We start from the raw sequence: 10,654 nt of genomic DNA on the forward strand, positions 1-10,654 counted from the left end.
CTATGCTTGTGTCTGGTGTTCAGAAGGTGAAACCTGCTCGGATGGACTGAAGTCAGACAAAACCCCTGATATTGTTTGGCCATTATGCAACGACATGTACAAAATGCAAATCATCCTTACTGACACCAACCTTACATTTTACATCTCTTTTAATAATTGAATTGAATGGCCTGCATTTAACCTGTACCAGAACCCACTGACCCACTTCCCAGTAAAACAGGAGAAGCTAAGACGGATGTATGTAGGAGTGAACCATCTTGTGTTTCCTGGTGATCTTTATTTCCTGTTGCATCGATGCTGCTATCAAGTCGCACATTAATAATCGTTGCATCGTATGCCAATATTTTTGCGACGCTACGTTTTGTATAGTCACCTTATTTAACTATCGCATACACTATTTTACATTCAAACGACGTATATAATCACTATTATCTACCTTTTTAATTGCATTTTTTTTAGCTAACCTAAATGCTGTAGCTTTGGTGCGTAAAGTGAGCAGGAAGTTAATGTTTTCCGGGTTTCCCATGGTTCCTGAACACAGCACCATTTGCGACCAGCTGCCTCTGTGTTGGTGCGATGTGAAGGAGGAGGGGGGGGGAAAGAATGAGCTAAGCTGGATGCTTGTTCAGCCATGTTAGTTTTCTCTGCTGTTCACGAACGATGAGAGAGAGGAGCCATGGCCTTGTCATTGAGCGGAGACGATGAGGAATATGATTCAGAGTCTGAGCAGGTCAGAGCTGCTACATTTCATTATGTGACCTCCGTGTATGCTCGCGTGTGTTTTTATCAAATGTGCTGCGATGAAAGAAAGCCTTTTGTGAGCGGAATAGTGTTTTTTCTCCAGTTGCTTCAGGTTAACGTTGGGTTCTCACCCGCTCTTCTTCTCCGTATTCAGTCGGGTTGAAACCACCTCCGTTAACCGGGTTATAGAGGTGAATAACGTTAGTTCGCTAAATGTTGTGTTTAGTGAGATCATTTGGACTCGGGCTGCTTCATCAGAATCGATTCCCTGCACGTCCAAACGCACCGTGTCTTCTCCTCCTCGGACACCATCTATCATGTTAGCATAACTGACCCACTTCGTACTGACCAGCTCTTAATGCACCTCTCATCCTGTTATTTGTGGCTTTGACCAGAACCTCAGGGTTCCCCATTAGCAGTAAGACAACTTCATGCTGTTAAAAGCTGTGATTCACACACGGACGTTAACCCCACAAATATCCTTTGAGAAAAAAAAATGCATACTTGTGATTCATTTCCTCACACTTACTAAACTTGCCTCTTCACTCTGTGCCTTTAAGAAGGCTTTAGGCAAAATATTGTCTGGGCTGGGACCAAGGAGGGGGATGGGTTTAGGGAACAATGAAGTGGCTCTACTTCTAGTAGTTCCCAAACTGGGGTCCGGTGACCCCTCAAACCCCTGGAAAGAATAGTTTGCTTGATTTCATCAGTATTTTGGCCACTTGTTCTGTATAAGGTGGAGGAATATACAGCACTTGTGATTTATGCCAGAAGTTGCACTCAATATATTATCTATTGAGGGTCCTGAGGAAAAAGTTTGCATTTGTGATTTGAAGTGCACGCTTTCTAACAGGGCTTATTGGATATTGCACAAGTCTCCGAAATATGAGAGGTGCTGACATAAGAGCCAGGTTCTTGTGCTTACACAATGTTAACACCCACAGACAGTTCATCAGAGAGGGTGTTTTGACCTCCTCTTTGGTGAAGACAGTAATACACACTTTTGTTTGTGATGAGAACCACTGTACATGAGTAACAAATGATGAGCCCTGTGACTTCTGTCCTCTGAAATCCACGCACAAGCTGAGTCAGAAGACTGCGCTCTGAATATAGGCCATGTTTTTGTTCGCAGACCTCAGGAACCAATCCCAAATTCCTGACATATTACTGCACAGAGTTACAGTGGAGACGGGTCAGCTGATAGTTGCGACCATGCTCTGCAAAGTGCTCTGATGTTTTTGTAATTTTTTACAGAGAGAACTAAGAATGTAGATGTCTGAGATCTTCAGGGAATGGAAGCAGTGTTTTACTATTTGTATTTAAACTTTGCATGGACACTTTACTTTTAGAAGCTTTGTTCAGGGGCTGACATTAGATATGATTTTAGAAAAACAGTTGTATCATACAAGGTCAGGAACATAATGAGGTCGCTGAACAAAAACACATTGTGCGATGTTGACAGTCAAACCACCCTGCAGCAGCCGCCCTTCCTTTGATGCTTCCTTCCCAAATGTTCATGGTAGTCTGATGGATTTATGGAAAGCTGTCAGAGGGATTATTCCCTCTCTCTACTAAATTCTCCATCAGTAACAGCAAGGAAAACACAAAGTATTGTGCTGGGAAATTATACAATTGAAAAGAAACTAAATATTTTTCAAAGACATATCATCCCTAAGTCTTCCCGAGGGAAAATAAAAAATCAGGACAACATTATTAATCTACTGAGATGGTTTGTCAGCAGAATCAGGGCTGGTTTCTCTCTGTTGAGGAAATGTCTCTCTGACTGCATTAGTTTGATTGTCGTTAGCACGGTACGTCTTGTTCTATTTGCATCTGGTGTTACCTGTCTGACCTGTCCATAGCACTCTCGCTTTGTTATCTGGAAATGAAATCGGTATGTGCTGAAATGCTACGCAGTAGTTGAATGAGAATAAATGACATCAGGAAAGTGTTCACAGCCTCACATTAAAGCCTCCTTTGCGCTTATTTTTGTCCATCTCTAGCAGTCGTCTATTCAAACAGTTGCCACCAGCAAGGCAAACGTGTTGCCAAGGTAACCTCTTCTCCTGCTAGAATAAGAATCACTAATGGTCTTATTTTCATAGCGCTTTACCATCCTGTGTGTGTGTGTGTGTGTGTGTGTGTGTGTGTGTGTGTGTGTGTGTGTGTGTGTGTGTGTGTGTGTGTGTGTGTGTGTGTGTGTGTGTGTGTGTGTGTGTGTGTGTGTGTGTGTGTGTGTGTGTGTGTGTGTGTGTGTGTGTGTGTGTGTGTGTGTGTGTGTGTGTGTGTGTGTGTGTGTGTGTGTGTGTGTGTGTGTGTGTGTGTGTGTGTGTGTCTTTTATTTATGCCCATGAGTCACACACAGAAGACATGTATGCAGGGGTCGGACTGGAGGCACTTTATTCATCATATAAATGTGTGTTTTTGATCTGATAACTTCTGGGATCTTTTAAGATTCCCAAAACTAATGTTGAAACAATTAGTCAATCAACAGGAGTATAATCGTACATTTTAAATAATCAATTCATCCTTTAAGCGCTGGTTGGTTTCAGCTTCTCCTATTAATATCTTTGAAAATGTTGCTGGCAAGTAATTGTCAAAAAGACAATTTGCATTTTGTGTTATGACGCATATCAGGTATCAGTTTTATATCGTCCCGATGGTCAGACCCTCATTCGATGGCTGACATATTTGTTCTTTACAGAAATAAAGTTGTTTATCTCTTAATTGTGTGGCTTTGATCTAACCTCTCATCTCTCCCTGTTGGTCTTCTAGCAGCGGGCGGCCAACCGGCCAAAGCCGAAGGTGGGGACGTCGTCAGCTATTAAGCTGCCATCCAATCGCAGCTCATCCGGAGCAAGACGCAGGAGGACGCGATGTCGGAAGTGCGAAGCGTGCCTCCGGAACGAGTGTGGAGAGTGTCACTTCTGCAAGGACATGAAGAAGTTTGGAGGGCCAGGGCGCATGAAGCAGTCTTGCATTATGAGACAGTGCATTGCGGTAAGTTTGTTGGCATATTCAAAAGGTTTTAGAAATCATTCACATTCCACAAATACAAATATTTGTTTTACATTTACCAAAAAACAAAACAATGTGCACCCACAGTTTCTCTTCTGAAAAGAAAAGTCAATACAACCAGGTTTGTTGAGTTAAATGTACTTATTCCTTCATGTTCTTTATGTTCATGCAGCCGGTGCTGCCTCACACAGCGGTGTGTGTGGTGTGTAAGGAAGCAGGGAAAGAGGACACACTGGAGGAAGAGGAGGACAAGTTCAATTTCATGCTGATGGAGTGCTCTATCTGCAACGAGATCGTCCATCCCAACTGTCTCAAGGTACAGAGGGCCGGGCTCAGAACAGTTGAACAGTTTCACCTGAGTTAAGTCACTCGCTCTGTCAACATTTCTGTTGAAGCAGTGTGCCAGGAATGCCATGTCATTGTAACAAAATGTGAGTGACTCAGACATTTGGACTGTAGTCACTGAAGGATGTGGTATTGTTTATAGAACTGAACAAACTCATCATTTTTATGTGGCTCATAAGATTTTACAGCTTAAATGTGTTTGAGGGTCTGACTCCCGCCACATGCTCAAGAACGCAAGTAATCAAGCATAAAAATAGTCATCAAACATGTAGTGTGAGACATTAGACCTTACAATTTGAGGCACTAAAACATTTTGTTACATAAAGGCTCTAATGTAAAGCAGCACACACCCTGTTTGTAACCAGGCGAGTACAGGCTTGGGCAAACCAGTTTTTCAGACAAGCACTGTCTAGTTGTTTAGCAGCCAGCAACAACTAGGATATTTATACATAACAATAAACAACAATTTGGACATTATATCTATTCAGAGGTACTTATTTAACTTTCTCAAGTAGGAGTCTTTAACTTCCCTATTTAATGCTTGAAGCAAGAGTCTATATGTTAACTGAGGTTAAACTCACTTTCACTTCCCTTGTCTGTGTGTGTGTTAAAATAGGACACCATTAAAGCTTTTTGTTCTTGTTGAACTCTGGTTCATTTCCTTGTTGATTTATCAGGTGAGCGATGCCTCAGGAGTGGTGAACGATGAACTCCCTAACTGCTGGGAATGTCCCAAATGCAACCATGCTGGGAAAAGTGGAAAAGTGAGTACAAATATGTGTGAGTCATTAGATCTTAGATTATGTAACTGTTTACTAAGGGTGTGTTTACTCTGAAAAACAGAAACAATTAAAATTTGATTGCTGAGATGTTCTGTGTGTGTGTGTGTGTTACTTCATGTTTATACTTTTCTAGTTTGTGAAAAGCCTTCACATGTGACTCTGTTTGTCACATAATCAGGAAACCACTGACTAACACGTGTTTTGATCACAGTGACACACTTTATTAATCCGTAGGCACAATTGTAGTACAGTTGGTTCATCTATCCACGATAGGCTAAAGGTATAAAGTTGTCTCGCAATTTTTGTCCCCGTTGGTATTGAAGCAAAAAAGGGGTCCAGGGTTCAAGTACGCCTCCAACCTCCCTGGCTCTCTGCTGAGGGAACAGAAGCTGGTCAAGGAGGAGGGGGACGTTTCTTCTGCAGCCAAGAGGAGACCAGACAGAGAGGAGACACCCAGGTACAGACCCGAGGAGTCTCTCCACCGACAGCCACCACTGCTCTCTCCCAGCAACTTGCCCAGGCCTGAGGACAAACTGAGGAAGAAGAGAAAGCTGTTTGATGATGATGATGATGAAGAAGAGGATCTCAGTGTGAGGAAGAAGGTTTGTATCATTTATAGAGTGACTGATTTCATTTTAGATGCACTTTTTTGTTGTGCCACAAGTAATTGTAAGTGATTCTCATCACATTTTTGTTCCTGAAGGAAAAGTCAGATGTTCCTTATTTTTCCAAACTTCTACACCAAATCAAGACCGAAGAGGAGGACGAAGATGCATATTATGAGGAGGAGGATGAAGAAGGAAGGGGGCCTCACTTCCGGGGCGTTGTAGAGAGGAAAGGGCGTTTTGGAGACACTGAAGAAGAAGGAGATGAAAAGGACTCCAAGAATGCACTTTTGAATCCCTGCATTAAAACACCTGTTGGAGACAGTGACCAGTCCCTCTGCAGCTCTCCGCAGGCTGGCCCCAGCAGCGAGGGCGGAAGTGAGACCCAAGAAAAAGGGCCATGTCCTAAAGCGCGCCGCAAGCGCCGCTTACCTAATAGAGAGTTGAGTCGAGAGCTGAGCAAAGCACTGAACCAGGAAATCCAGAAGACGGAGGACTGCCTAGCCAACGAGAACCGCCAACCTCTCAAGGTGGAGCCGGAGACGGAAAACGAGGAACCCAAGAGGTTGTTCCGCAACGGCAATGAACTCGGGGATCAGAGGCCCCACCTCAAGACCAAAGAGATGAACGGGACCCCCTGGGAGCTGCGCCACTTCTACCCGAGTCAGATCACTCCACTGGGCTTCAACAGGAGCACCCCAACCAACCGGCCGGTACCCCCACACTCCCCACCCAAGTGTGTGCAAATGGAGCGTCACGTCATTCGGCCCCCTCCGATAAGCCCGCCTCCTGACAGACTGCCTCTGAAAGATGGTAAAACGCACGTCATACAGCGCGAGGTCTGGATGAAGATCTTTGGCTATCTCACACACCAGGAGCTGTGTGTCTGCATGAGAGTTTGCAAGACGTGGAATAGATGGTACGTGCACAGCTCACACTAAACATAGCATGTTTACATTGTTATGTGCAACATCACAGGTATAGCAAAAGAATACAACTCAAATATTGCTGCACAAAATGTACAAACCTTTTTAAAGAAATAATTTGAAATGCAAATCTTTCTTTCTGATGTCAAGGTGCTGTGATAAGAGACTTTGGACAAAGATTGATCTGAACCGCTGCACCTCCATCACTCCACTCATGCTAAGTGGGATTATCCGCCGACAGCCAGTTTCTCTGGACCTGAGTTGGACCAACATTTCCAAGAAACAATTAAGCTGGCTTATTAATAGATTGCCAGGTACCTAACTATAAATGATTAATTATCTTTGAACAAGGAAAAGTCTCTCTCTTGTTTGGTTTCTCTTGTTCTGCATCAGTATTTGAAAGTGCGGCTGTGTTTTTCAGGTTTGCGAGTCTTACGGTTATCGGGGTGTTCTTGGGCTGCAGTGTCTGCACTCTGCACCTCCAGCTGCCCGCTGCTGCGCACCTTGGATGTCCAGTGGGTGGAGGGACTCAAGGACCCACAGATGAGGGACCTCCTTTCACCCCCCACAGACAACAGACCAGGTAACTTGTGAGCCAATTAAAAACAAGGACTGCCATGGATGTTTTTTTATTTTTATTCCAGCCTTCCATGCTTTAATGTATTTATGTTGACTCTTATGCTGTGTTCACACCAAACGTCGGGCGGCGCGTTAGACGCGAATCGGGCGCCGCGAATTTGAAATATTCCAACTTTGGCCTCGGGCGATAGCCAATCAGCGTTGAGATGCTCCGCCCGTCACTGTGCCGGCGTTGTTGAATCAGAAAAACATGGAGGACATCGTAGCGGTTTGCGGACCCCCCGAGCTCTTTAATACAGCTACAGGTTAGCCTGAAGTAGCGCTGGAAGCGGCAGTTCCAGGAGAAGACGGTGAAATTCACCGAGCTGTGTGCGGCGACGGGTGATGTTATGAACCCAAATACGACGGCGGCTGATGTTCCGACTTTGTGTGGTATTTCCACAACAAGTACAGAGTAGAAATAGTGGCTATTTCTTTCATGGCGGGCGGCGGAAGTTCTAACTGTTTTTACGGAGACAAGCCGCGGAGATAAGCCACGGAGATAAACCACGCCCCCTTTTTGCTTCAAACGCGTCTGTGCATTGACTTTGCATGAGGTCTGGACGCCGCGTTTGGTGTGAACGCCGCATTAGTGATTAATTCACCAAGTGTTCATAGTGGTTAACATTGCACATGTTACCTACCCAGTTCATACTCCAAATTAGAGGTTTTTTTCTGTAAAACTGATTATCTTTCCTGAAAAACGGGTATTTGTTTCCCCTCAGACCTCCTTTAAGGTTTAGGTTTTAGAACTATAAACACCGGTTTGAAAATAGAGTTTATCGCAAGATGGAGGATAACTTAAGTGACTCTTCATTTACAGCTTTGAGCCATCCCAAAGATCCTTGTAGACTTGTCATGCACCTGTTGACCAAATACTGATCTGTGATGTTTCTTATGTGACCGACTGACAGGTCAGCTGGATAACCGCTGCAAGTTGCGGAACGTGGAGGACCTGCGGTTAGCGGGACTCGACATCACCGACACGTCTTTACGTCTCATCAGTCGCCAGATGCCCTCTCTGTCCATGCTTGACCTGAGCTACTGCAACCATATCAATGACCAGTCTGTTAACCTGCTGACAGCAGCTGGGACCACGACCAGAGACTCCCTCACAGATATCAACCTGTCAGGTGAGACCTGGGACCAGAGCAGAAGCAGTAGGAATAGGAAGTAGTAGGAGTAGGAATACAACAACTGTAGTGGTTCCTGAGTTGTAAAGGGGCCTAAAAAGGAGCAATACAGTAGTAAGCTTCCTCTGGGACGTGCCCACAGATCAGTTTTTCAGAGGAGCCAGTCGCTATGTCCTCAGTAATCCATGACATTGTTTTTAAAGCAGGATATGCCAAATTAGGATCCAAAGACAGAATAAAGAGTAAATGAATTGAAAGAGAACAAACTGATGGGGAGTTGCCTGGGTCATGTTTATTATCCCATACGTAACTTTGTCACATTTGTTTTGTTTTCACACATTTGCTACTTAACAAATGCCACAACAATACCACGACATGAAGTGGAATATAGTTCACGGGGAAAGTTGTAGTTGCCTGTCATCATTATAAATTGAGTGGGTCCAGTTTCAGGAGAGACGGGACCATTTCAGAGTTTGGTTACATAATTTTTCATTTGTCCTACTTACATAATCTACATGCATCTCTGTTAATGTTGATGTTATGCATTAAGACAGATAAAATGATCAGGGAATTTTCTACAGTCACCCTTTTTTAACATACCAAGTTTGTGACAGATTATTGTTCTCTCTGTTTTCCTTTAGTTTGTAACCGAGTCACAGACCATTCCCTAAACTTTTTTAAGCGCTGTGGAAGCATCTGTCAGATCGACCTTCGCTTCTGCAAGCAGGTGACCAAGACGGCCTGCGAAAGGTTCATCGCAGAGATGTCTGTAAGTGTACCATTTAGACTGAAAGAGGACAAACTGCTGCAGAAGACAAGCTAGTTCCGAACAGGACAACCATTTATGAAAGACTGTCTTTGCACTTAAAGGAACACGTTTTTCCTTTTTTAACTGGTCCTGTGAAAAGTTTCTGAATTAATGTCACAGTTAAACAAACTGAAACAAGAGACGGATTCCTGGACGGAGATCTTCAATGGACTTAATGAGGTGACGAACATTCACTGGACAGAAAAAGAGGAAACGGAATGCATGTATTTGTGTTGCGATTGTACTTTTATAAAGACGTGCTTGTATTTGAGTTTTGGGTTGTTTTATTTTTATTCTTTAAATATTTGAAAACGCAGCATTTTTATACAAGCATAATTTCACAAGTTTCAGTGTCTCGGAGATAAATATCACGGAGAGACGGCATTGCATGTGAACTGAAAATTGTCCCTTTCCTCAGTTTGCCTTCATACAACAGTGTCTTCTATGTGCCAAAATCTGTATTTGACATTAATGTAACTTTAGTATCAGGCAAAAAATAAGCTGTACAGAAATAAATTATCATAACTACTTCCCAAATATTTAGAATGTATTTCAAGAATGATAAAACAAAGCTATCAAATGTAATATTCCTCTTACACCCTCATGTCTTCACTTACCTTAATACTTTTATGAATTGTTGAGTGTTGTGTTTAACAGGCGTTTCGCCAACATTTCAACATTAATTTATTGATTTTTTTTTTTTTTTTTTTTCAGTCTGTATTTATTCACTTATTAAGAAACTTCACATGGATATCTCAGAGCTCGGTCAAATAATGCTGGCAAATCCTTTATCGAGGTTGTTTGAGCCACCCAACACCCAAAAGTCAGCGGCATGAAGTCGCAGCCATAGCAACGTGTGACTGACGATTTACCGAACAGACGATCTATAATGCAGTCAACCTCACACGTGTGGTTTTCCAAACAGGTTCCAGAAACACTTTTGCATATAACTAATTTGTTTAAATAATAACTCCATACAATAGGTGTTGTGTGTATCTTGGGGTGTGTTGTGCTGTAACCTATCACCTCAGGTGAATGGGTTTAATGTTTATATTTGTAAATCCAAAAACTAAGTGCTTATATGCATTAAAAGAATTTCATTTGTACCAACACTGAGTCTTGTCAGTTTTCATAAATGCCATTTTGATTTGTATTTGAAGCAGGTGTCAGACATTGGTTCATGTGAAACCTCTGAGGTCACAGCCTCCAGTGGGGATTTGAGAGGGATTAGTTGCGATGCTAACCGCACGGCACAAGAAATAGAAATGTCGATTCCCAAATGATATATCTGACAAAATATGTTTTGTCAAATATCTGCTCCCCAGAGACTGATGTCACCATCTTGTTTTCATTGAAATGTCTCTCCAACTCCTGGATGGATTGACCTGAAATTGGTACACATAATTATATCTCTTAGGATATATTAATTTATCCTTTAACACCTGATGGAATTCCTGCAATACTAAAGTCACTCATCAGCCTCAGCTGTATTTATTGCTTCTGAGCAAATGCTGAAACTTAAATTGTTAAATGATAACACTACACCTGCTGAACATCAGCATGTTTGCCTCGACACTGTAAGCCGTTAGCATTTAAAGCTCAAAGCATTGCCTGTGAAATATTCAACTAGACCAAAAGAATTTCAATGATATAAAACAAGTCCTCCCATTAGACGAGC

General features: G+C 42.8%; 1 protein-coding gene across 3 annotated transcripts; it reads left to right on the plus strand.

Moving 5' to 3' along the window:
• Positions 1-296: 296 nt before the first annotated feature.
• Positions 297-10,086, plus strand: kdm2ba (lysine (K)-specific demethylase 2Ba). Of its 3 annotated transcripts, none has more exons than XM_034540952.1 (10): positions 297-730; positions 3,517-3,741; positions 3,932-4,075; positions 4,782-4,868; positions 5,201-5,488; positions 5,590-6,410; positions 6,568-6,731; positions 6,839-7,000; positions 7,950-8,168; positions 8,810-10,086. In XM_034540952.1, exons 1-10 carry the CDS (start codon positions 677-679, stop codon positions 8,989-8,991), a joined length of 2,346 nt encoding a protein of 781 aa, XP_034396843.1. In that variant the 5' UTR covers positions 297-676; the 3' UTR covers positions 8,992-10,086. The 3 variants fall into 3 exon arrangements, with proteins under 3 accessions (XP_034396843.1, XP_034396845.1, XP_034396844.1); XM_034540954.1 differs by having other exon boundaries at positions 5,210-5,488; XM_034540953.1 differs by having other exon boundaries at positions 3,520-3,741.
• Positions 10,087-10,654: the final 568 nt, after the last annotated feature.

This window comes from Cyclopterus lumpus, chromosome 9 (assembly GCF_009769545.1).
Source record: "Cyclopterus lumpus isolate fCycLum1 chromosome 9, fCycLum1.pri, whole genome shotgun sequence".
Taxonomy (NCBI): domain Eukaryota; kingdom Metazoa; phylum Chordata; class Actinopteri; order Perciformes; family Cyclopteridae; genus Cyclopterus; species Cyclopterus lumpus.

Excerpts from the sequence above, each read along its gene's own strand:
- kdm2ba (XM_034540952.1), top strand. The coding sequence starts at position 677 with ATGGCCTTGTCATTGAGCGGAGACGATGAGGAATATGATTCAGAGTCT. Across the intron at positions 4,076-4,781 it reads TCCATCCCAACTGTCTCAAG|GTGAGCGATGCCTCAGGAGT; the intron begins GTACAGAGGGCC and ends TTGATTTATCAG. Across the intron at positions 6,411-6,567 it reads TGCAAGACGTGGAATAGATG|GTGCTGTGATAAGAGACTTT; the intron begins GTACGTGCACAG and ends TCTGATGTCAAG.